Source organism: Orcinus orca, chromosome 5 (genome assembly GCF_937001465.1).
Source record: "Orcinus orca chromosome 5, mOrcOrc1.1, whole genome shotgun sequence".
Lineage (NCBI taxonomy): Eukaryota > Metazoa > Chordata > Mammalia > Artiodactyla > Delphinidae > Orcinus > Orcinus orca.
Window position 1 is genome coordinate 89,704,923 of NC_064563.1, and position 26,692 is coordinate 89,731,614.

The 26,692-nt window shown below is 49.2% G+C and overlaps 1 protein-coding gene across 6 annotated transcripts in view; it reads right to left on the reverse strand.

Annotated features, from left to right (window-relative positions):
- The window catches only part of BOC (BOC cell adhesion associated, oncogene regulated), a 263,978-nt gene that overhangs the window by 6,595 nt on the left and 230,691 nt on the right, over positions 1-26,692 (reverse strand). For 3 of the 6 annotated variants that reach the window (XR_007477587.1, XM_033432154.2, XM_012533855.3), the window contains 10 exons: positions 16,509-16,655; positions 14,588-14,731; positions 13,977-14,270; positions 13,346-13,618; positions 11,968-12,275; positions 8,424-8,586; positions 7,906-8,016; positions 7,330-7,536; positions 5,898-6,079; positions 199-304 (listed from right to left, as the gene is read on the reverse strand). Coding sequence is in view for 5 of the 6 variants with exons in the window: in XM_033432154.2 (XP_033288045.1) it covers positions 199-304; positions 5,898-6,079; positions 7,330-7,536; positions 7,906-8,016; positions 8,424-8,586; positions 11,968-12,275; positions 13,346-13,618; positions 13,977-14,270; positions 14,588-14,731; positions 16,509-16,655 (1,935 nt within the window). In the remaining variant the exon portion in view is untranslated. Of the gene's footprint in view, positions 1-198; positions 305-5,897; positions 6,080-7,329; positions 7,537-7,905; positions 8,017-8,423; positions 8,587-11,967; positions 12,276-13,345; positions 13,619-13,976; positions 14,271-14,587; positions 14,732-16,508; positions 16,656-21,715; positions 22,127-23,052; positions 24,978-26,692 lie in introns of those variants that run through there. The other 3 variants (XM_033432158.2, XM_049710305.1, XM_049710306.1) reach the window with 3 other exon arrangements.

A 26,692-nucleotide genomic window follows, 5' to 3' on the forward strand; every position in this document is an offset into this window, starting at 1 on the left:
GCAATGTTCTAGGTGCCCACCATGTTCCTGTTGTCCCATCACCATGGAACGAAGCATGTGGGTTTATGAACTCAATGACCCCAAGTGTGTCCAGAAAAAGCCAACGATGTGGGGCAGGCCAGCCCACGTTTTCTACTTTCACCAACTCCTAGAGCCCCTTGCCAACAGAGGAAACTATCTCACACACGTGTTTCTCACCTTCCACCATATCCTTCTTGTAGTCACTATCATTGTCACTGTCCGTGGGTCGGTAATAGATATAAAAGCCATGGATTGGGGTGTTGTTGTTACTTGCTGGAATATACTACAGGGAAGAAAGAAGAAACAAGTTGACAATGGAGCAGAGAAATCATTGTGTGATCAAAACCACTGGGGGATGGAAATTTTACCCTGGCCTAGAGTTTAAAACTCACTGGAGACCCCGACCAGGGGTTGGGCCTGGGCCTTCAGGGTGGGGACATAAAGTCCAGGGTGCTGGAACACCAGAGAATTCCCGGGCCCAGGGAATATTAATTGGCATGCATGTTCCTAAAGGTATCCATATCAACACCAAGACCCGACCCCACACAACTGCCTGCAGGCTCCAGTGCCAAACACCTCACACCAAACAACCAGCAAGACAGGAACACAGGCCCACCCATCAGTAGACAGGCTGCCGAAAGTTGTACTAAGTTCACAGACACCCCAAAACATACCATCTGATGCAGCCCTGCCCATCAAGAGGGAAAAGACTCAACTCCACCCAACAGAGCACGGGCACCAGGTACTCCCACCAGGAACCCTGCACAAGCCCCTGGACCAACCTCACCCAGCAGGGGGCAGTCAACAGAAACAAGAAGAACTACGACCCTGCAGCCTGCAGAAAGAAGACCATAAACAAAGTAGGTTAGACAAAACGAAATGACAGAGAAATACTCTGCAGACAAAGGAGCAAGGTAAACTCCCACAAGACCAAATAAATGAAGAGGAAATAGGCAAGCTGTCTGAAAAAGAATTCAGAGCAATGATAATAAAGATGATCCAAGATCTAGGAAATAGAATGGGGAAAATACAAGAAACATTTAACAAGGACCTGCAAGAACTAAAGAAGAAACAAACAGTGATGAACCACACAATAACTGAAATGAAAAATACATATGAAGCAATCAACAGCAGAATAACCAAGGCAGAAGAACGAATAAGTGAGTTGGAAGATACAATGGTGGAGTTAACTGCCAAGGAACAGAAGAAAGAAAAAAGAATGAAAAGAATTGAGGACAGTCTAACAGACCTCTGGGACAACATCGAACACACCAACATTCGAATTATAGGGGTCCCAGAAGAAGACGAGGAAGGGAAACGGCCAAGAAAATATTCGAAGAGATTATAGTTGAAAACTTCCCTAACATGGGAGAAGAAATAGTCAACCAAGTCTAGGAAGCACAGAGTTCCATACAGGATAAACCCAAGGAGAAACACGCCGAGACACATGTTAATCAAACTAACAAAAATTAAATACAAAGAAAAAATATTAAAAGCAGCAAGGGAAAAGCAACAAATAACCTACAAGGGAATCCCCATAAGGTTATCAGCTGATTTTTCAGCAGAAGATTTGCAGGCCAGAAGGGAATGGCAGGACGTATTTAAAGTGATGAAAGGGAAAAACCTACAACCAAGATTACTCTACCCAGCAAGGATCTCATTCAGATTCGATGGAGAAATCAAAAGCTTTACAGACAAGCAAAAGCTAAGAGAATTCAGCACCACCAAACCAGCTCTACAACAAATGCTAAGGAACTTCTCTGGGAGGGAAACACAAGAAAAGAAAAAGACCTACAAGAATAAACCCAAAACAATTAAGAAAATGGGAATAGGAACATACATATCTATAATTACCTTAAATGTAAATGGATTAAATGCCCCAACCAAAAGACAGACTGGCCGAATAGATACAAAAACAAGATCTATATATATGCTGTCTGCAAGAGACCCACTTCAGACCTAGTGACACATACAGACTGAAAGTGAGGGGATGGAAAAGGATATTCCATGCAAATGGGAATCAAAAAAGCTGGAGTAGCAATACTCATGTCAAACAAGATAGACTTTAAAATAAAGACTACTACAAGAGACAAGGAAGGACACTACATAATGATCAAAGGATCATTACAAAGGACACTACATAATGATCAAAGGATCATCTTCTTCCAAGAAGAAGATATAACAATTGTAAATACCTATGCTCCCAACATAGGAGCACCTCAATACATAAGGCAAATGCTAACAGCCATAAAAGGAGAAATCGACAGTAACACAATAATAGTGGGGGACTTTAACCCTCCACTTACACCAATGGACAGATCATACAAAATGAAAATAAATAAGGAAGCACAAGCTTTAAATGACACATTAGACAAGATGGGCTTAACTGATATTTATAGGACATTCCACCCGAAAGTGGCAGAATACACTTTCTTCTCAAGTGCTCATGGAACATTCTCCAGGATAGATCACATCTTGGGTCACCAATCAAGCCTCAGTAAATTTAAGAAAACTGAAATCATAGTCAGCATCTTTTCCAACCACAATGCTCTGAGATTAGAAATCAATTACGAGAAAAAAACTAAAAAATACAAACACATGGAGGCTAAACAATACACTACTAAATAACCAAGAGATCACTGAAGAAATCAAAGAGGAAATCAAAACATACCTAGAAACAAATGACAATGAAAAGGCGATGACCCACAATCTATGGGATGCAGCAAAAGCCGTTCTAAGAGGGAAGTTTATAGCAATACAGTCTTACCTCAAGCTACAAGAAACATCTCAAATAAACAACCTAACCTTACACCTAAAGCAACTAGAGAAAGAAGAACAAACAAAACCCAAAGTTAGTAGAAGGAAAGAAATCATAAAGCTCAGATCAGAAATAAATGAAAAAGAAGTGAAGGAAACGATAGCAAAGATCGATAAAACTAGAAGCTGGTTCTTTGAGAAGATAAACAAAATTGATAAACCTTTAGCCAGACTCATCAAGAAAAAAAGGGAGAGGACTCAAATCGGTAAAATTAGAAATGAAAAGGAGAAGTTACAACTGACACCATAGAAATACAAAGAATCATAAGAGAGTACTACAAGCAACTATATGCCAATAAAATGGACAACCTGGATGAAATGGACAAATTCTTAGAAAAGTGCAACCTTCCAAGACTGAACCAAGAAGAAACAGAAAATATGAACAGACCAATCATGAGTAATAAAATTGAAACTGTGATTAAAAACCTTCCAACAAGCAAAAGTTCAGGACCAGATGGCTTCACAGGTGAATTCCATAAGACATTTAAAGGAAGAGTTAACACCTATCCTTCTCAAACTCTTCCAAAAAATTGCAGAGGATGGAACACTCCCAAACTCATTCTATGAGACTACCATCATCCATCCTGATACCAAAATCAGACAAAGATATCACAAAACAAGAAAACTACAGGCCAGTATCACTGATGAACACAGACGCAAAAATCCTCAACAAAATACTAGTGAACAGAATCTGACAGCACATTAAAAGGATCATACACCATGATCAAATGGGGTTTATCCCAGGGATGCAAGGATTCTCCAATATATGCAAATCAATCAGTGTGCTACACCACATAATTAAATTAAAGAATAAAAACCATATGATCATCTCAATAGATGCAGAAAGCACTTTCAACAAAATTGAGTACTGATTTATGATTAAAAAAACTCTCCAGAAAGTGGGTATAGAGGGAACCTACCTCAACATAATAAAGGCCATATGTGACAATCCCACAGTAAACATTATTCTCAATGGTGAAAAGTTGAAAGCATTTCCTCTAAGATCAGGAACAAGACAAGGGTGTCCACTCTCGCCACTATTATTCAACATAGTTTTGGAAGTCCTAGCCAAGGCAATCAGAGAAGAAAAAGAAATAAAAGAATCCAAATTGGAAAAGAAGAAGTAAAACGGTCACTGTTTGCAGATGACATGATACTATACATAGAAAATCCTGAAGATGCCACCAGAGAACTACTAGAGCTAATCAATGAATTTGGTAAAGTTGCAGGATACAAAATTAATACACAGAAATCTCTTGCATTCCTATACACTAACAATGCAAAGGCAGAAAGAGAAATTAAGGAAACAATCCCATTTACCACTGCAGCAAAAAGAATAAAATACCTAGGAATAAACCTACCTAAGGAGGCAAAAGACCTGTACTCAGAGAACTATAAAACACTGATGAAAGAAATCAAAGATGACATAAACAGATGGAGAGATATACCATGTTCTTGGATTGGAAGAATCAATATTGTGAAAATGACTATACTACCCAAAGCAATCTAGAGATTCAGCACAATCCCTATCAAATTACCAGTGGCATTTTTTATAGAACTAGAACAAAAAATTTTACAATTCGTTAGGAAATACAAAATACCCCGAATAGCCAAAGCAATCTTAAGAACAGTGAAGCTGGAGGAATCAGGCTCCCTGACTTCAGACTATACTACAAAGCTACGGTATTCAAGTACTGGCACAAAAACAGAAATATAGATCAATGGAACGGGACAGAAAGCCCAGAGATAAACCCATGCACCTATGCTCACCTAATCTATGACAAAGGAGGTAAGAATATACAATGGAGAAAAGGCAGCCTCTTCAATAAGCGGTGCTACGAAAACTGGACAGCTACATGTAAGAGAATGAAATTAGAACATTCCCTAACACCATACACAAAAATAAACTCAAAATGGATTAAAAACCTAAATGTAAGACCAGACACTATAAAACCCTTAGAGGAAAATATAGGCAGAACACTCTATGACATAAATCACAGCAAGATCCTTTTTGACCCACCCCCTAGAGAAATGGAAATAAAAACAAAAATAAACAAATGGGACCTAATGAAACTTCAAAGCTTTTGCACAGCAAAGGAAACCATAAACAAGACCAAAAGACAACCCTCAGAATGGGAGAAAATATTTGCAAACGAAGCAACTGACAAAGGATTAATCTCCAAAATATACAAGCAGCTCATACAGCTCAATATCAAAAAAACAAACAACCCATCCAAAAATGGGCAGAAGACCTAAATAGACATTTCTCCAAAGGAGACATACAGATGGCCAACAAACACATGAAAAGATGCTCAACATCACTAATTATTAGGAAAATGCAAATCAAAACTACAATGAGGTATCACCTTACACTGGTCAGAATGGCTGATTCTCAATAGAAATAGAGACATAGATGTAGAGAACAAATGTATGGATACCACGGGGGAAAGGGGTGGGAGGGAGGAATTGGGAGATTGGAACTGACAGATATACATTATTGATACTATGTATAAAATAGACAACTGATGGGAACATATTGTACAGCACAGGGAACTCTACCTAATGCACTGTGGTAACCTAAATGGGAGGGAAGTCCAAAAGGGAGGGGATATCTTTGTGTGTATGGCTGATTCGTTTTGTTGTGCAGTGGAGGCTAACACAACATTGTAAAGCAACCATACTCCAATAAAAATTAGTAAAAAATTCACTGGAGACCCTGACAAACATTTCTGATGATCTCCCCAAGGCTCTCTGGACAGTGCTGTGGCGATCACTCATTATTTTATTTAGCCTAGGAGTCCCTAACTTTTGGAGACAAGAAACAAATGGTCATTTCTTCAAAGACTTAAGTCCCGTCTGAAGTTTCCTGGGTATTGTGAGGTTGAGTCCCTCTGGCCCAATTCCCAGGTACGAAGGTGGAGGAACACTTAAAGGGGTAGCAGCCTAGGATGAGCCAAGGGAGAAAGGTGATTCCTTCCTGCCCGGGCTGCAGCGTCCAGCTCCCACCTAACATGGAGCTCAGCACCGTCTTCCGCTGCTGGCTGCGCCCGGCCACTTACCATCCACTTGAGCATGATGGTGGTCTCGTTGACGGCATCGGTGAAGGTGATGTAAGGGCCTGCCACGGGCCTCTCGTACACACGGCCGCTGTAGCCTGACACAGCATAGGGCCGGGAGGGGGCGCTGGGCTCGCTCTCCCCCAGCATGTTCAGAGCCCGGACTCGGAACTTGTAGGAGGTGCCTGGGGAGAGACACTCACTGAACCTGGGGGCTGGGAGACACCATCTCCCTCCCCGTCAGCCCATCCAGGTTCAGGACCTGGAGGGATCTTTTGGGCAGCCCTTCCCCAAAAGCAAGCCCCAAAGGACTTAAGCACTCCTACCCTCATTAGAAAGGAGCCACACAGAGAAAAGGGAACCCTCTTGCACTGTTGGTGGGAATATAAATTGGTATAACTGCTACGGAGAACAGTATGGAGGTTCCTTAAAAAACTAAAAATAGAGCTATACCATATGATCCTGCAATCCCACTCCTGGGCATATATCCAGAGAAAACCATGGTCCGAAAGGATACATGTACCCCAATGTTCACTGCAGCACTGGTTACAATAGCCAAGATGTGGAAGCAATCTAAATGTCCATTGACAGAGGAATGGATAAAGAAGATGTGGTACTTATATACAATGGAATATTACTCAGCCATAAAAAAGAATGAAATAGTGCCATTTGCCCCAACGTGGATGGACCTAGAGATTGCCATACTAAGTGAAGTTAAGTCAGAGGAAGACAAATATCATATGGTATTCCTTATATGTGGATAAAAAAAAAAAAAAAAGATACAAATGAACTTACTTACAAAACAGAAACAGACTGACAAGGGGGGGAAGGGTGGGGCGGGGGAGGGATAGTTAGGGAGTTTGGGATTGACGTGTACACACTGCTGTATTTAAAATGGATAACCAACAAGGACCTACTGTATAGCACAGGGAACTCGGCTCAATGTTATGTGGCAGCCTGGATGGGAGGGGAGTCTGAGGGAGAATGGAAAGATGTATATGTATGGCTGAGTCACTTTGCTGTGCACCTGAAACTATCACTACATTGTTAATTGGCTATACTCCAATATAAAATAAAAAGTTTAAAAAAAAATATTATGTAACCTGAACGGGAAAAGAATCTGAAAAAGGATATAACTGTGCTGTACACCTGAAACTAACAAACCATTGTTAATCAACTCTACTCCAATATAAAATAAAAAGTTAAAAAAAAAAAAAAAGGACGCACCACACAGGAGGTGGCTTGGGACCAATTATGGAGAGAGGGAGGGAGAAGGAAGGCCTTGTGGGACTGAGGTAACACAACCAAGAGTGGCCACAGGAGCCTGGTGGTGGGTGGACGACAAGCAGAGAGAAGACCCCCCCAAAGCTTCCCTTCTCCTCCAGGGGGCCGGGGGCAGCTGGGGGACCAGGGAGGGCAGTGGCCAGGGCCCTACCTTTCTCTAGGCCTGTGATCTCCACCGAGAGCCGGGAGGGAGGGATGGCGCTGGTGGCCAGAATCCAGTCCCCCACTTTCTTCAGCTTCTTGTACTCCACTCGGAAGGACTGGATGGGGAAGCCGCCGTTCCCACGCGGAATCCAGGTCACATACACTGAGGTCTCAGAGGCCATGGAGATAGTGGGCCTGTCTGGAGCTTCTGGGGCTGCAGGAGACCATACCCAAGGGAGGAAGGAAGTGGGAGGAAAGGACATGATGAGAAGATAGTTGCAATGTGACTAGACCTGGCCTGTTCCTGATGGGGGCCAGCTTCACCCCACAGCCCTCACGCCCTGGTGGCCACATCAGATCTCCCTAGGGCTCTCTGGGTCACTCTCTCCTGGGAGGAGCCCTGGAAAAGCTCCAATCCATATCGCCTCGCTGTGGTTAACTGGGGAGAGGCCAGGAAAACGTCACAAGGACTCCGGGACTCAAGACTGCATTCAACCTGTAGCAGTGAGCCTTCTGAGGCGGCGGACCTGGTTCCAGTTCTGACTACTCGTCACTCCCGCCCTCGGGGCTGCCGGGGGCTTACGGGACAGGCGGCCGTGGTCCGGCTGGCTGCTGCTCTGGGGGCTGGCTCCAGGGTCATCTCTCTGGATCTGCTGCTCTTTGCTGGCCACGATTTCAGGTTTGGGCCGCCGTCCTGGGTAGAAATGGGTTGAGATCAGCACGAGAGGGAGTGTGCATTAGGTCTCTCTTTCCACACAGTCCTTTCCGCCTGAAGCTCTGCCAGGGGGTCTGACAAGACCATGGAAATAATAGAGGACATTGGAAGTGTGGTCTGAGTTCCAGCTCTGCCCGACAGTCGTGAGACTGCACGTGGCCCCCGAGTGTGAAAGGGGCAAAGGGATGCCAGAGGCCAGCTGGTGCCTGTCCTGATACGAGGTGGGACCTCAGCCTAGGCATGCAGACCGGAGGGAGGCAGGAGCTGAAAGGAAGATGAAGTTCAAGGTGAAAAGCTGGGGCAAGGTGAGCAGGACGCCCACCTGGCCTGGTAGGACCGCTCAGGCCCATGGAAGCCCCAAGCTGGGGGCAACATTGGACCCTTACCAGTTCGGAAGGTGACCATGGCCGTCTGGCCTTCGCCTGCACAGTTGTAGGCTGCCATCTCTACTTCATACAAGCTCCCAGGGTCGAGTCTGGTGAGGGTCAGGCGGTGCTGGCTGGCTGGAATGCCAGAGACGGTCCAGTCGTCAGAGGAGTTTGTGACCTGCTGGAGAAGGTGGCTGGTATAAGGACCGGCATCTTGGCCTGGAGCTACAGGTGGGCTGTAGGTTGCAAGGAAAGCAGAACTGAGCCCAAGAGGACAGAAGAAAGGGAGGGAAAATGGGCCAGGTTGGGGGAGAGGTGGCCCCACAGAAGGCAGGCCGTTCCTGCTGGCTCTGGGACATCCATCCTTGCTGGGACAATAAAGTCAGGCTCCCTGACCCCTCATCTAATGATCTCATCAAAACTCTGTGGGGAGGGTCAAAATGCCCAGCCGACATTGCTGAGAGTTTCTCCAAAGACCTTCTCTCTTTCTAAAAACCTCCCTATCGCTTCCAGGCCTTTTGCCTAAGATCAAGTGTAAAAACCTCCCTATTTAACTTTCTTTCTCCTCGATCTATTTAAACCAAACACACACAGTACCTTTAGTTTATAGTCTAATGAGATGATGATGAGAATGATAAAAGCATCATAGAAATGGCCACATTTTTTGAGCGCTTACTAGGTGCTAAGCACACTGTATGCACCATAACACGCCTCCACGACAACAGCCCAAGAGATGGGTGTTAATATTGTTCCCACCTCACAAATGCGGAGACTGAGGTTTAGAGAGATGAGTAATTTGTCTAAGACCACATTGCCAGTGAGCACAGAAACCCTGACTTGACTCCAGAGATCAAACTCATCATCGTAACCTACCCTAGAAAGGAAGTCTGGGAGCCAGAAAATCCTGGGTTCAAATCTGGGTTGTGTCTCTTACCACACACACAGGTTACCAGCTGTGTAACCCTGAGCAAGTTCCCTAATCTTTCTGATCCCTAAGCTTTTCTTTTCTAAAATGAAGCAAATAAAACCTCTCAGGTTACTCTGAAGTTTAAATCCGACGATTCACGTGACGTGTCGAACGCTGAAGCTGGCACACAGTAGGTTCCCAACAAGGACATGCCGCGCCCCCTCTTCCTCCGCTCGGTGAGGATTTCATCCTCCTTTTTCTGCTCCTGCCCTCAGGCCTTGCTTAGAACTTAAAAGCCGTGGATGAACGGTAACCATTAGAGATTAATCTTTAATGGCTTCAAATTCCTGGCTCTTTAAAGAAAAAAAAAAAAAAAAGGAGTTCCAGGCTTCCGGACAGGCGTTGCCGAGAGGTTGCTTCATCTCACCCACCCACCTTTCAGGACACAGACTTCACTGCTAACTGTGCACATCTCCGCGAGCCTGCTGGGGCCTGAAGCTGTGGTTTGCTGAAGGAATTAAACAGCTGGTAGGAAAAGCTCTTATCCCCAAGCAGAATATTTCAAAATAGAACAAAACCTACTATTCAAGGGACAGGGATGGTCTGGGCTCATTCATGTCAGGCTTCCAGGACTTGTTCCAAAGGGAGAACTTTTTACAAACTGAGAATCCCCAGTGGTGCTGGAAACCCAAACACAGTAGCCCAGGGTCTGCAGATGCACCAGGAAATGAAAGCTGGCTTCATGCATGTGAAAAAGTGAAAATGAGTTGAATTGACTCCCAGTCTCCAGCAAGAGGGGAGGGGCTGAAAAAACACAACCCAAATGCTGATTTTTGCTTTCAAAATCCTTTCTTGTGTGATGATCTTCAAGACACGTTAGTCCCTCAAGAATGAAACTGCTTTCAAGACATAATTGTGCCTTGGCAACGTCCACCTAACAGCTCCAAGTGCCCCACGGGCCAGAGGCGAACAGAAGCCAGACCCAGCGGGGCACCATCGTCTCACTTCCCCTGTGCCCCTTTTCTCCCTCTGCCTCCTAGCGCTGGCCTCACTTCCACTGGGCTCAGAAATGAAAATAAGAAATGGAACGGTAATTAGTCACTGTCACGCATACTGAGAGGGTGAATGCGGCCTCAGCCTGGCGTTTCCGGATCACCTCGTGTGGCCTTTGCCAGCCTGCCTCTTGGTGAGGCCGTTTCATGGCCACCTATTGGCCCGAAAAATATTATTCTTGCTCTCATGTTGGTTCCTGCCTCCTGGGGACCACGAGCATTTGGCCCGCCCTGATCTTTGTCTCCAACTCTGCAGATGGAGGTGTCCAGTTACACGGGGAACTGAGGATTAGGACCAGCCCTGCCCATAACCTGGGTTGAACAACACGGCTTTTTGTTAAAAACTCATCCACCCCCTTTGCTGGCTGCCTATGAAGAGGCCAGCAGGCCGAGGGTTAATTAGAAACTGCCCGCTCTCGACCCCCACCTAGGAGGCGGCTTTGCCTTAGGTGCCTCTGTGGACCTGTCCTGGCCGGAGGTCTCCTCGGAGAGCGTGTTAAGAGGAAGACCAGAACAACGGGGCTGTCGGGGTCCGGAGCAGGGGCACAGCTTCTGCACAGGCGGCACCTTTCACTGAGTTTCGCTGGTTTTGTTTCTTTTTGGAGACGGAGGCAAGTTGATAAATGCTTTTCGTTCCGCATTCCTATATTTTCCGTATTTTCTACCAAGTGCACATGGTACTTTTGTTAGCAACAACTAAAGAGATGCATAATAAAACCTGGCATTTATAATACATTATTACTTATCGAATAAGATTTAAAAAATCCATTAAGAATAATTTTCTACTGTCTAATGCCCTTAGGAAAAGAACAGCATGCACCTGGGATAAACAGAAATGTTTTCAAGGATATTTTCTTAAGGGGAATTTCATGTCCTTCTCCCCTGAGGGGTCGCAGCAGGTGAGAGTGCAGCCTTGAACGGGGGTTGCGGGGGGGGGGGGGGGGGTGGCAGCCCGGGGGCTGCGTCCTGTCTCGGAGGGCAGAGTGTCTAAGAAGGTGGGCCGGATCCCTCCCTGAGAGCTCCCAACACATCCACCTGGACAGACCTCCTCCTGCCAAGGAGAAATAGCTGAGGTCTGAACAACACGATGTGCTTTTAGCTCAAAGGCCTGCTTGTCAAAGCTGAGCCAGGAGGGATCCTGAGAACTGAGGCGGTATTTGGTAGCCCTCAGAGAAAACACTTGCTCACAGATATTTGTTTTCCTGGCTCTGAAGCTAGCTTGCCACACCCGGGTTCCTGCAGGTATGCACCAGCAGAGCTTAGATTCAAAACAAAACAAAACATCAACAACGAACGGCAGAGGGGAGGACTGGGGTGGTCATTAGGGAGCCTACGAACTCTCCTCGGGACTAGAGGCTGGTGTGCGAGGCTCAGACCTGGAAGCACACCCACGACTTCTTCCCGGGCCTCTTAGGGCCCCAGACGCCCATCTCACAACCAGCTTCCTGGGAGGTGGTGGGAAAGCACGCCGGAGGGATCAGAAGGTCACGGTCAGCAGCAGATACGACTCATCCAGGCTTCAGGAGCTCAAGGGGAGATGGCGAGCGGGCGGAGGCCCCTGCCCAGCCTCAGCGAGAGGCAGGCGTAATGCCAGACACCATACCTTGCGGTGTTTCACCACATAGTAGAGGATCGGTGCCCAGCCGCTGCCCTCGTGCCGAGGCCGCCACACCAGCTCGTACGAGTCAGTCTTGGAGGTGCGGGGCGAGCTGAGGATGACAGGAGCCTCGGCGGGGGCCGCCTGCCCCTGCTCTCCCAGGCACGGCCAGGGCGCTGGCAGCGCCGACGCCGGCGGCCTCAGGGCCCCTGGGTGGCCCTTCGGCATCTGGGCAGGGCTTCCGGGTCCGGGCGGGGGCACAGGAGGTGTGGCAGTGGCCGGCTTAGCATCCCGCCATGGCCTCAGGGTGGTGCCTGGAGGACAGAGCCGGAAGGAGAAGGTAAGGAAGAGCCCTTAGTCCCCTGGCCACCTGCTGAGCTGTTGTCTCCATGGAGAAAACAGGGAGAAGTCAGAGGGAAGGGCTGCCAGGGCAGGAAGAACCCCTGGCTCAGGACGTGAAGTGACCATCAGCCCCCTGGACACACAGCCGGGCTCCGTGGGGGTAGAGGGCTGTGCCCCAGCCTGGCCAGGAGGGAAAGGCAGCCGGACGCCCCTGCCCGGGCTTCTCGCCGCCGGCTTGTTTTCCTGTGTCTGCACCAGGTGCGTCTGAGCGAACCATCTCAATTTGCTCCTGAGGTGCCGGAGCCTGCGTCCTTTTCCTCACATTCTGTGTGGGTGTGGGGACGTGTCCCCTTCACTGTGGGATCCACACCATGGGACAGTGTGGGCCTCTCCCTGCTCCACTGCGGGGACCTGGAGGTGCGAACTGTGAACGTAAATACGTCTGAGACTCTCAGAGGCAGGAGGGGTCGCTCCTCCTTCAGGAAGCGTCCACAGACTCCGCCAACACTAGTTTCTGCTGCCCGACCTCCTGCGCAGGAGGTCGGCTCCTGATACAGATGAGTCAGCATTACTCCTTGCTGTATTTTTCTCCAGTTGATTCTTCGGTAAGTTTAATTTCCTCCCTAGGAAAGGTAGGGTCTCTGCATCCCCCTCATTGCCTAGCCCAGTGCTGAGCAAATAGCAACTGCTCAATCCATGTAGATGTCAACTGAAAGGAATCAAACTGAGAAAGACAGAGGTGCTTTTCTTTGTGCTAGACCAGTGGCTGTCCAGCTGGGTTCCACGGAACTCTTGGAAGCCACAGGTTCTGCAAACCAATTTAAAAGGTTTGTTTTTTTTTTTAAATACGGTATTTAAATGGGTCATCTGCACTACTGAAAATCTGCACTTCTGACTTATTAGGAAGTCAATGTAAATTTAAACTTACAACTAAAAGCCACTTTTATTTATTTTATATACTGGGGTTTTAAGCTGGATTCCATTTGAGAAAAGGGTTCTATAAACGTTCAGCTGGAATCTCAGACCCTTGGGCTGCACTCACCCGGCCTGGCGGTCCTCAGCTGGACCACAGCGTGGGCGCTCCCGACTTCATTCTCGGCCATGCACTGGTAGACGCCTTCATCCTCGGGCCCTACACTGACCACCCGCAGGGCCCTACGGGACAGTCGGAGGCGCTGGCTGGAGGTGAGGGGCACGGCGTTCCTTAGCCACAGCACGGAGGGCGGGGGGTTCCCTCGCACCTCACAGGTGAGCTTGGCGCTCTGGCCCCAAGGGATGACCAGCTGGGACAGCTCCATGGTGACCTCGGGGGGTTCTGCCAGGAAACCAGAGCAGAGGTAAGAAAGGCTGAGCCCTTCCGTCCAGGCCCAGACAGGCTGGGGAGGGGACTGCTGTTGGGCAAGGCTCCCTCCTTCCCCATGATGTTGGTAGAGGAGAGAAAAGGTCCCATGTCTCCTCCATCAGAGTCTTGACAGGGAAGGGCTACCGGGCCCCTACAGCCTGGCCCCTGGGATCCAAGGCCTCCTACTCTCTCAGTTCTCCTCCATCACTCACTTGGCACGTGACCTCTCACAAGGCACGTGACCCTGTCTGAGCCTCAGCTTATGAGCTTCTAGAGAGGCTGTGCAGATGAGAGAAGGCCCAGGAAAAGAAGGACTACAGAAGACACTCACCGAACACCTGGACGTTGTAGAGGATGACCGCGGCCCCGGGATCCCCAACCCCGTTGTCAGCCATGCAGCGGTAGGTCCCGGAGTCCTCGTCACTGGTGGTGTCGATGAGGAGGTTGCTCAGCAGGAAGCGTGTCTTGTTGTAGCTGGCGACACTGGACCCATCCTTGGCCCAGGTGACCCTCGGGGGTGGGATCCCACCGGCCACACACTCCAGGATGAGACTCTGGCCTTTGGTGACGACGATGGTCTGGGCCTCTGGCGGGTAGATGATGCGGGCAGCCTCCGCAGTGGAGCCTGGAGGGGCAAGGAGAGGAAGGACAGCGTGTAGGACCAGGACTGGGCGCAGAGGATCCCCTCCGCCCTGCCTCAGGTGGCCCAGCCCCAGGCGGCAGCCTGGAGACTGTGGATTTGGAATCAAACAGCTCTTCAGGGGCTTATGACCTATGTCAAGTGGGGCAAGATACTAATTCCCTTGGGCTCCCCAAGGTCCTCCTGCAGAGAGCTGTCACGAGGAAGAAGTGAGACAGCAGTGCAGCAGTAGCATCAACACAACACATGCCGGATGCCCCTCCGGCCCCAGCCCCCCTCCTTCAATGAGACCCTCCCCTTACGGCGCACGCGCAGCCTGTCACTGGTGCCCGAGGTTTTCACTTCCTGGGTCACTGGGTTGTAGGCAGCGCACTTGTACATCCCCTCGTCCTCCTGGCTGGCGTTCACAATCTGCAGGTTCCCCGACGGCATGATCAGGTAGTTATCTGAAGAGAGGACAGGGATGAATGTGGGCCCAGACTACTGCACTCAGCAGCTCCCACAAAGGATCGGGGCAGGCAGGGCCCAAGTCAGAAGTTGTATACCTGAACTCCAACAAGCCCAAACTGAAAATGCTATTCTCCCCATAAAACCTCACGCCTAGTGGGGCGGAGGTGTCGGGAGTGACACTAACCAACCAGCTAACAAACTGGCTGGCTGACACCCCACCACCATCCCAAGTTCATACATGGGTCTGTGGAAGAGCATTTTATAACTTTTAAGGGGGCTTGCGTGCCATGGCAAGGAGGCAGGATTTGGGATCTGCCAGACCTGGACTCCAGCTCTGGATCTGCCGCATACTAACTGTGTGATCCTGGGCAAGTCCATTAACCTCTCAGATCCTGTTTCCTCCTTTGTAAAACAGCATGACGTGTGCTGCCTCAGAGCCATTTGTAAGGACTGAGAGGCCCGTGCTGCACACATGGGAGATGAGCTGATCATTCCTGCAAGCCACCAGGAAGGAGGGAATTGACTTTAGAATTTCCCGTCAGTCTCTGTCACGGTCACAGCTCTGAGCCATCTCACTGTTGAATTTCTGCAGCCAGGGAGGGATATTCTAAGCCCCAAGCCCCACCCTCTCCATGAATACCACTGAAGCCCTTCCCCCTGCATCGCTGGCCTGCTAGGCTCTGTCTGCTTCTGGACCAGGGGTGCCATGGGGGTGGGGTCCCAGGGCTGAGTTCAGCTTCTTTCCACAGGAGACAGATTCACAGCGACTCACAGTACACTTGGTGACTGGGTTGGTGTTTAGCTTCCTGGCAGGCAAAGCACTGGTCATCAGCTTTGAGCTTCCTGGTGGCCTGCCCTTGGCAATCTGGATGTCCCTGCAGTCTAGGCTCATTGAGTCTGGTACCTGCCTGTCACTGGGCCGCCCCAGGTGTGAGCTGCTTAAGGCACATGCCAGATGGAAAGGAAAAAGCCCTTGACTCTTGTGGGATGGGCAGGCCTTCTCTAGGGGCTACTGCCAGGCTTCTGCTAGGGACAATAGACATTCATACTCTCCTCAGTCTCCGGTTATTTCTGAGTGGCAGGATTAGGCTTTTTACCCTTAAAAAAAAAGGTTTTTGTATTTTCTATAGTAAACATATACTCCCCTTTCATAACCAGAAAGTTAACAAAGATATTTTTAAATCTCTAGGACATTTAAAAAGGGACACATTTTGAAGTGTCGGGTCCAGCCATAGGGTCTACTTGGCCTTGGGTGCAGGTCAGTTGTGGAAAGAAGCTGACTTGGCCTTGAGAGAGAGCTTCTCTCCCTGCTGGCACTCTGTGGACGAAAGCTTGGTCGCCACTGGACCAGCTGTCACGTCCACTTAGCAGGAAGCTGTGACTGTTGAGAGGTTGCGTTACCAGCTCTGCTGTGCGGGGGAAGAGCCCCGTCTCCCAACAGGGAACCCCACAGCTCCAGGAATGTCTGGTATGTCAGGCAGCCCTCCTGTGTGTGCCTGGTGGCGGGGAGCTTGCACAGGGAGAGTCTCAGCCCTCATCCATGGCAGCAGCTCAGCAGCATCTGCCAGGGCCTCAAAGGATGAAGAGATTCCTCACGACAGGTTCCCGGGACCTCCACAGCGGAGGCCAATCCCTTCAGGATCCCGCAGGGCTAAATGTCAGGGCAGAAGACAGCTGACGAGCACGGGGAGGGGCTGCCGGCGTGGCGACGGGGGTTTGGGAAGCGCTGCAGAGACGGCCAGCTTCCCTCCTGGCCCCGGCCGCTGGGCTCACCTCTGGAGGCCTCCAGCCACTCGTGTTTGACGCTGTATCGGACCTGGGCTTTGGGGTGGCTCTCAGGAAGGTGACAGGCGATGACCGCCGTGTTCCCCTCATCCACTTCAATCACGTGCTGCACATCTAACTTGAAGTCCTGGAGATCTGTGGAGAGAAGGGAAGGGGCCGGTTGGGCCTCGATGGAGGAGAGAGGCAGACAGTGCGACATTTCAGGGTGGGCTTGTGCCTCCGTGTCTTTGGTCACAATCAACAGCCGCAAGAAGCTTACACACTGGGGGTGCTCTGGGGGCGCTCCGAGTCCTTCCTCCAACCTTTCGGTGTCTAGAGGAGTTTACAGGAGGGAACGTGTGGCCCGCGTCACTGCAAGGGGAGCTCAGCTGGGTGTATATAAGCTGAGGGGGCGGGGTGTAGAGAATTCCATGAAGCGGTGCGGGTGACGCAGACCAGCCTCTTTTGTTACACTGACAGGGGGGCAAGCTGGCTAGGCCCATCGGCCCCACCGAGCCTGGCTGGAAATGGGTCACAGTCAAGGCACAGATGTCCCGGCACAGCTCATGGAGACTGAAAGGAACAACGATAGAGAATGCTTCTGTCTGTTTTCCAGTTCAATCAAGAATCACCTTCTCCTCAGACATCCACAGTGAAAAGTGAAAGGCCCGAGATTCTGCTCAATTGCGAACCGTGGTTACAACCAGAAGGCTGATTCCTGCTACCCAGGAGCTACGCAGTCCTCCCCAGTATCCTCGGGGACTGGTTCCAGGTGCCCCACTAAAATCGGCGGATGCTCAAGTCCCTTATACAAAATTGTGCTGGACAGCAGTTGCAGTCGGCCTGCCGTATCTTCGGATCTTCCACCTGCAGATTCAGAGAGCCGACTCCATGTCATGTCATGGCTAATTCTTTCTCAGGGCTAAGGATGGGGATCTGTGGATGCCTGAAGGATTTTCTAAGGCAAAGAGGGATGTCCCCAGGGTGGCTTAATGGCAGTGGAATGCGGGCGAGCCGAGGGTCCCGACGCCAGGCTGCAGTCTCTCCCGACTTAGCTCAGTGGCAGGAAGACTGGGATTTAAACTGGAGAGGATGGAGATCCATCTGGAACCAAAGCAGGATGTTTCCTAAACAATCCAACGGTCCAAACAACAAAACTCTCTTTGAGCCAAATCACTGCTGTGGTTGAACAAAACGGGCCATTTGTGCAACAAAACCGCATTCCAAATTTGGTTTTCAGGATTGTGGCTTAATTTAATTTAAGAGAGGAAATAAAACTAATAGAGAATACGATAAGAGAGATGAAAATATTTACCCAGACACTCTCTCCATAAAGGTACTCAGAAAGCCCTGGAGGCACCATCTCAGTGCCGACCACACCACATTCTGATGCGCAGCGTAACTGCAGTTCACAGCAAGACTCCACCTGCCTGTGCGGTTGGTTCCCAGACAAGGCAAAAGGAGCGGTGGGAATCAGGTTTCTCACAGAAGACGTGAGCTAATTACCAAAAACAAACCGCTGTCACCAGAGGAGAGCTCAGTGATCAAGGCACTCAGGGAGGTCAAGAGGTTTCCCATTTAATGGAACTTTCAAGAAGTTCTTAGTCAAGCCAAGCCAGAGCAGGGGAGGAAAGCCCTTTTATTTCTATGAAAGGATCACTGTCCCCTTGATTCCAATATTCGACTGTGAACTTTTTAGGGGCAGGGACCAAGTCTTCTTCATGTATGTGTCCTCTGAACCTAACCAGCGCCTGGCGCAAGTAGATGCTCAGTGAATGCTGAATGACCGATGAGTGACTATCTTGGAGCTGGGCCACTCAAGTCAGGTACAAGATGCCCACGCATGTTGCCTGTGAACTCAAATTTCATAGTTGAGTTGGGTCTATAGTATGAGCTCAAGGGCTTAGCACAACAAATTTTCCATGAACCTCTTATCCAAGTGTGGCCAACCTTTATCTAAGTTTGGATATTTTGAAAATAGCATATTTCTTGAGTGATTACTTCCAGGGTCACAGGAGAAATAGGTGTAATAAATGTGGAATAAGAAATACATGCTGTTGGTCGGGACAAGGTGGCAGAGTAGAAGACCTTGAGCTCACCTCCTCCCACGAGCACACCAAAATCACAACTAACTGCTGAAGAGCCATCAGTAGAAAAGACTGGAACCTACCAAAAAGACACATTCTACATCCAGAGACAAAGAAGGAACCACAACAAGATGGTAGTAGGGGCACACTCGAGATATAATCAAATCCCATACCCCCAGGTGGGCAACCCACAAACTGGAGAATAATTATATCACAGAAGTTCTCCCGCGGGAACGAGAGTTCTGAGCCCCATGTCAGGCTCCCCAGCTTGGGGGTCTGGCATCGAGAGGAGGAGACCCCAGAACATCTGGCTTTGAAGGTCAGTGGGGCTTGATCGCAGGAGCTCCACAGGACTGGGGGAAACAGATCCACTCTTAGAGGACACACACAAGGCCTTGTGGGCACTGGGACCCAGGGCAAAAGCAGTGACTTCATAGGAGCCTTGGCCAGACCTACCTGCTGGTCTTGGAGGGTCTCCTGGGGAGGCAGGGGGTGGCTGTGGCTCTTTCTTGGGACGTAAAAGCTGGCGGTGAACGTATCGGGATTACTCATCTGAAGGCTGACATCTTGCTTGGGCCATTAGCACCAAGACCTGACGCCGCCCAACAGCCTGCAGGCTCCAGTGCTGGCATACCTCTGCCAAACGACCAACGGAGCAGGAACACAGTCCCACCCATCAACAGACAGGCTGCTTAAAGACTTCCTGAGCACACAGCCACCTCTAAACACGCTCCTTGACACAGCCCTGCCCACCAGATGGCCAAGACCCAATTCTACCCATCAGTGGGCAGGCACTGGTACCTCCCACCAGGAAGCCTGCACAAGCCTCTAGACCAGCCTCACCCACCGGGGGGGCAGACACCAGAAGCAAGAAAAACAGTCACATAGCCTGCGGAACTGAGTCCAAAAACACAGGTCTGGACCCACCCTGGGACCAGCTGGTCCCTGGGCACCAGGTGACGAGAGGGGAGTGTACTGCTGGGATACACGGGACATCCCCTACTGAGGGTCACTTCTCCATGGCTGAGAAACATAACTAACCTTCCACATACATAAAAATACAAATAGAAGTTTAGACAAAATGACACGACAGAGGAATATGTTCCAGATAAAGGAACAAGATAAAACCCCAGAAGAACAACTGAGTGACGTGGAGACAGGCAATCTACCAGAGAAAAAGTTCTGAGTAATGATCGTAAAGATGATCCAAGAACTCGGGAAAAGAATGGATGCACAGAGCAAGAAGTTACAAGACGGTTTTAACTAAGAATTAGAAAATATAAAGCACGACCAATCAGTTGAAGAATAACTGAAATGAAAAATACACTAGAAGAAATACATGCTGTTGACCGAGTAGTGTGGCAAAAACAATGACAGAATGCCTGATTCATCTCTACGGCCACAGTTTGCTTTCCAGGCTGAACCAGTGGGTCCTGGGGGTCAAGGTGAGCTCTCTCATGGATTCCTTCCTTTGGGTGGGTGCAGGGCCTTCTGGGCTTTTAAAGAATTATCTCATCATTATTTAATTTTGTGTTGGTGATAACCAACACACACTAAGTTGCAAATTCCTAGCGGGCAACCTATTGATTTTGCACTCCATGCCCCCACCCCAAGCCCCACTGCACCGTCTTCAGGATGCACCAGGCTCACTTAGTCCTTGTTGAGTGACTAGTTTGGAAGGCTGTGCCCAAGGCCAGATTGGTGGGCATGCACACTGTGCAGCTGTGCCGGGCCCTGCGCTTGGAAGACTTTCCCTTTGCACTGAGCCCCACAGAATATGGAGCCCAGTCTCGGCTGAGCCTCTCAGCCAGGAGAGCGGATGTGTTTTCTCCCAGAGAGAAGGGAGGGTGGACTGCCTGGGCTCAATGTGTTCTAGCTGGACGTTGCTATCTGCTTTCCCAAGCAAGGCACTTCAGCAATGCAAAGGTCTTAACCCTCCTCAGCACAGGGTGTGCCCTACCTGCCAAGTCAGGAGGCTCCCCACAAAGTGAGCTGTGAGCGATCGTGAGCTCAGGGGCACCTGGAAAATTCCTCAGTCACTGAGAAGCACTCTCATGCATGCTCTAATAAATCTAAAAACTACTCCACCAAGAGTTTCTGAGTTTTTGTTTCACCCTTCTCCTTTACCTCGTTCTAAGAAAATCTGCCTCAAGCAAGAATGTACTTAAGCCTAACAGATCATTTTGCAAAAAAGATGTGAGCAACGGAAAGGAGTCTGGGATCAGAACGCCATCTCCAGCTTAGCCCTTGGCTTCTGCCCCATTGTAATTGAGGTCTTATCCGTGCACGGAGCATGCTGTCCTCCATGTACCCACCTCACTGCCCCAACACTGGATAACACTATGCACTCCCCCTTAAGCCCCTCGTGGTGCCTTCTGCATGCTCGGACAATCCACTGCTGCCTTGGAGACAGCAGGCTGTGTGTGCAGTAGCGGGGGCACTGGTCAGCCATGGCCCCTCTGTTCTGATGCCTACATGTGCACGACAGCCCATGCGGGCAGGACCCAGGACACCCCAGCTGGGCTTCCAGCTCCCCACAAGGGCCGACTGGCAGGCGAGCCTCCTGGCTTCAAAACAAATAAGCAGCAGTTGGGTCCTTGGCCCTGTCCCCCCAAAGCTTAAGCTTTAGCTGTTGCTTCACTAGACAAATGCTCCCAATTTGGCTGCTGGAGCAAAAGTTGAGTTTCACTAAAAAGGGATCAAAGGCAGAGTAATGAAGTGATGGACGATCTGAAAATCAGAGCACCCCCTCTTCTAGCAGTTCTGGGCAGGAAGGAGGCCAGGCAGGGGCAGAGGCTTTGTGATCAATAACACTCTAATCGGCCACCAGATGAGAGGCAGATGCGGGGAGATCTCGTTGGCTGCATAGGAAGGGAAGCAGCCTGTTCTCAGGCCCCCTTGTCTGCAAAGCCAGTTTCCTGAGTCCCTGGGCTGCTCAGAGCGCCTCGCTGGGAGTAAGGGGCAGGCCCTTCAGTTACAGATGGGGTTAGCAGGCCTCAGGCCTCGCTGCACAACGATGCATCAGGTTTCCTGGGGGAAATGGTTTGACAGGACACCTGCCCTTGCCTGTTGGCTGGTGTGTTTGAGAAATCCATCAGAGGAATGTTTTTGCAGCTTTAATCCTCTTACCTTCCCTCAGACCCTTCTTCTGCATCCCCTCTTTGTGTATTCTTCCAACTATTTTATTAACGTGTCGGCGCTAATCAAATGCCAAGGGGCTCACTCCTGTTTCTCAGCTCTCAACAGGTCAGAAGCCCCCGGTCCTTGAGGCCATCTCTGGGTTTATGGACCTTCTTTATTTGTCACAGAGCTTCGTGCTTTCTGAGAAAGCCCAGAACATCTCAGGCTCCATATGGAACCCTGCCCGGTTCCTTGACTTCTAAGCACGCAATTTCTTAACGGAACATATATCTTCTCATATATCACTTCCGTAGGAGCCTTGGATACACAGATTACAGGGATCTGTTCAGACACAAATCATGCAATATGCTCTGAGTTTCCTCCACATTTACAGGGTACATCAGGCTCCTACCTTCTTAGCTGTGGGGATAAAAGGAGGAAAATGAAAACTTTCAGAGGCATGTCGGGTGTGGCTGCCATCACCAGGATCATATGCGAAACTACAAACTGACAAATTCCACCTTGAGCCCCTTCTGAATTTCTTTCTCTCCACCTTCTAGCCTGATCCTTCCTTTATGAATACAAGGCTCAGTAGATCTACGAATTCAATGACAATATTCAGTGTATGTCTGTTCATTCTCGTAACACAAAACTGTCAATCTTGATGGTAGGCTCATCCTCCAGTTTTTATAGACTCTACCTGTCCCGTCACGTGGTACACTTTGCCTCAGCAAAATGCCCCCAGTGTAATCACTAAACCTAACTTTTACTTTCGGGGAGTTTCCTTATTTGATCGTCTTCCCCCCGAGTTCCTCCCTTAGGCTGAAAATTAAAGTTCGCTTCCGTTTAAGAAAGAAGTCACGTAAGACGGTGCCTTCAGGTGGAGGCTGCCTGGATTTACCAACATCCCCATCTCCCTGAGCACTTCCGGCTTTCAACGCCTCCAGGCATTTCTCGTACCTAGTCAGTCCTGTCCTACCCTCCTGCCTGTTCTCGGGGAGCACAGGACGAGCCTGCACGCATCTGCCGAGGCCGGATGGGATCCACCAGATCGTGAGGCGACTGAGCTGGGCTCACTTGGCAACGCTGCCGGGCGGCTCAGCAGCCTCGTGGCCGTCAGCAAGTTTCTAGGCTGACCGATCATTCTACCCCCCAACTCTCCTGGCCGCCAGGCCTCAACTTTGCCCCTGTGCTGGCTTGCTGCGTCTACGGCCGGTGTTACAAAACGTAGAAAGAGCTTGCCTGATGGAGTACCCCAGTGACATGCTGACCCTGTGGCCCATCCCTGCGTGTTCTGAAAGGCAGCAAAGGTGCAGAGGAAGTAGAACCAAGCGCCCGGGGCTCACTGCTCTACCGATGGACTGGGAGGCGCTGTCTGAGCAGGTGAAGGGTCCTAGGCCTTGCCTCCCTGTGTGGGCTCTTGCGATGCAGGGGCTCTCCAGTGCCCTGAACTGCTTCACGGACGGGCAGAGAATCACAGCACGACTTGATCTCCAAGTCACCTGAGGAGCCATGGCCTGGCACGACCCCGTGGTCAAGCCTCTGAAAGGAAGTGCGCTACAAGTGGAAAACCACGGTGACGGACTGCAGAAGCGGAATGGAGGCTGGGTCCTGACGGTGTTCCTGTTAGAGGTGGGACTGCCTGGATTCTGGTGAGTGGACGGGGTTTACTGTGGGATGGGCGGGCCTCTCAGACGCCACGCATTCTGGGTAGTGACTAAGCCTATGACTAGTCCATAGCCCCGGCACACAGACCACTGAAGTCAAACCCAACTGCAGCCCACGAGGCTGGGCAAAATCTGCATATTCTGCAGTGGGCATCTGGCACAATACCATCCTTCCAGGCACCACTGATTCATTCACTCAGCCAGCCAGAAGCTGCAAAGATACCAAGAAGATAAAGACGTAGTTCCTAACCACAGGAGCTTTACTCTAATAGAAAAGACAGTTAAAACAACACACAAGGCAGGGTACAACAAATCGCACGAGTAGTGTCCCCAGCCGTAGTCCCTGCCACCTTCACCAGCATTCCAACCTAAGTTAGGTTACCTCGATCTCCAGAGCAACTTAGAAAGGGGGTTGGTGGAGGGAGTAACCCTCCCTTTGCAGGCTGGAAGAGTGGACAAACGCATTTGCTCTCTTCAGGATTTTTTTCTGCCTGTTCAATTGCATAATTTTGGCTCCACAGCTGTCTCCTGACAGCCATGGAAACGTGACATGAAATTTCTCACACACACTTTCTGATGAAAGCAAGGCATGCTATTTAAATAAAAACAGTTTCTATGGGGGAGAGAAAAACCCTGGCAGATGCCAAACATATTAGTTGTTAAATCTTGTGTTTCTTTCTTTTCTTTTGAGTTAAGGTGGGGTGTGCACCTAGATTGGAGCAGTGGGAGAAAGCTGAGGTTGGGGAAGAGATGAAAGGCCCAGAGGGAGGAGAGCAGAAGATCAGAGTCAAGACTGGAGGTGGGGAGGACAGGAGAGAGGGCATAAAAGGAGGGGTGCGAGAGGAAGAAGGAGGAAAAGAAAAAGAACCTAGTTTGCAATGTCATTAAATGATTTGCAGTAAACTGGCCTAATGCTTCAGGAATTTCTTGGCTTGAACCAATTAAAAATATATATTTTTTAAAAGACATATGAGAATGAGAAATGTTATTAATCGTTGAACACAAACCAAGGATGGGAGCCGTTTCTCCACTGAGTCTGGCAGCCAGATGAACAGAGGAGATGTCTGTAGACCATCCCATTTATTTGACTCCAGTGCTGCTGTGAAGTAGGGCTGGCTAGCAGAACTGGGGAGTTTCTTTTGGACTAGACGAAGGAATAAAATGGTTTGAAAACATACACTGGGGAAAGAGAGAAGAAGGAAAAAGAAGATTGACTTGCCAGCAACCCACATCACACATATTTCTCTGATCAACCAAATATAAACTAGAAACTTAGCAATGGGAAAATTAATGTGAATCCCGGTGGTCTAGACTCATCAGAGCCAGAGCTGCTTCCTGGCATGGCCTTTGGCAGGCTGGCGGCCTGTACAGGAAGAGAGAGAGGAGAGAAGACGGAGGCGTTCAGAGGAACAATGGACGTGAACCCTTCAGCGTGGCCTTTACAAACAGAATTCTAGGTGGGAGAGGCGGGGGCACAGTCTGAAGGCCGTGGGACCCACAGTGGTTTCCCCTCCACACACCTGGGAACTACATAGTCCTAAAAGCAGTAATGACTACCCATGTCGTCTGCCCACCCTCTCTGACAGTGTCCCGTGAGGCATCTGGTAGGACGTAGAGCCACTTCCACTGGCGTCTCCCTTCAAACGTTCCAGAGTTTCCTCTAAAAATGCTTCACGCTTCTGACGTCCATCAATTTTTCTAAACCCTTCCTGAATCTATTTGTATTTTCAGCCTGTTTATATCCCAAGATGTTGCTTCATCCTTTCTTGTTTACTTCCTCAAAATTTTTACTATGTCATAGTCTGGTGAAGAAATCTTTGTTCACCTTCTGCATGCCCTTTCTGATCTTCTAGACTTCAAACACATCTTATCTGGGAGTCTGCCTCTCCCTAGACATTCACCGAAGGCCTAGCCTGTGCTAGGCCCACTGCTGTGCAGCGGTGTGGTGGTCACAGAGGTGAAGGGCAAAGAGACGGTGGCAGGAGAGGCCTAGAGAAGTAAACTCGGGATGGTAGGGATCCGCAAAGAGGGGACCCCACTCCACACTTGGGGGGTCGAGGGGGTCAAGAAAAGATTCTTAGAGAAGATACTTGAATCTTGAAAACTGAGAAGGAATTTATTAACCAAAGGGAGGTGGGAACTCTCTGGGGAAGAGAACGGAAAGGAGGTTGTTACAGGTGGACGGAGCGCCATTCCAAAAACCAGTGCAAGACTAGCTGAGGAAATGGCAGGGTTGCTGGCTCTGGAGTGGGAGGTAGGGCTGAGAGGGAGGCTTAACTGTCACGCTGCAGCCTGGGTCTTACTCTGTGATGCCTTTTCAATGTTTTTAAGTAGAAAAGGAACGCACTCACCAAAAATGAAGCACAATTTTCCCTAAAGAAAAAAACATGCTGTTTCTGCCTTAGCAAGTTTTTTTTTTTTCCTTTTGCTTACCTTTTTATCCCTCAGTATTAAGTGACAGTCCTTTATTTAGATTTGAACATTTTGTCCCATTTGCAGGACAGACTCACTGTTCTATAGTTCCTGGGACTATTACCAGATTCCAAAAATGGTTGCAAGTCTAAAAAACAAGATCAGGGTAGAAATCCCTAAACTCTTCTACACACACAAAAAAAAGGAGAGCCAAGGAACTCATTTGCTCTCCTGATTCTTTTTCATTTTAAAAGAACCATCTTGCATCATGTCCTTTAGACGTTCCAGTGATTTCAAGCAAGCTAATCAATCCCTCCCCTTGTCTTCCTGCGCAAAAGGCTTCTTAAAGTCTGTTCTGGCTCACTGAATCTATAGTTGTACCTGCTTAACACACTGTGTGGTCCTTCCCTTTTCTCTTAGCTTAGAAAATGAACCTAGGATTTTATTTAAGCATATGGGTGTGTGTGCAAAGAACAGACTGAGGAGAGGAGTGGGGTAGGTTAAGAGTTCTAAGCATGTCCTTGGGAGAAGGTGCACCATGGAACTGAGCCCTCTTTTGGTAAATATTGACGGTTGCTAAATAGAGAATTGGAACCCTGGCTGTTTGGGGCAGTTGCTGCCATGATGCCCTGAGCTAACTCCACACATTTGTCTGGGCACCTGTGCCAGGCCTACTGGGATTAGCATTGCCAAAGCCATTTGAAGATTTCACCAGAATACCAGGGGAAATTCTTGTGAGGTGTGAATTTCTGCCTGTATCCACTAGAAAACAGAAAGGGTTAATATGACTTTGGCCTAAAGCTGTAAGGTATTCCTTAGTCATCTCCTATTTAGGTACTCAAGTTGCTTAGTACCTTTTAGGTTTAAACTGTCTTTCAATAATTTTCTTGTCCAACTGGCAAAGTAA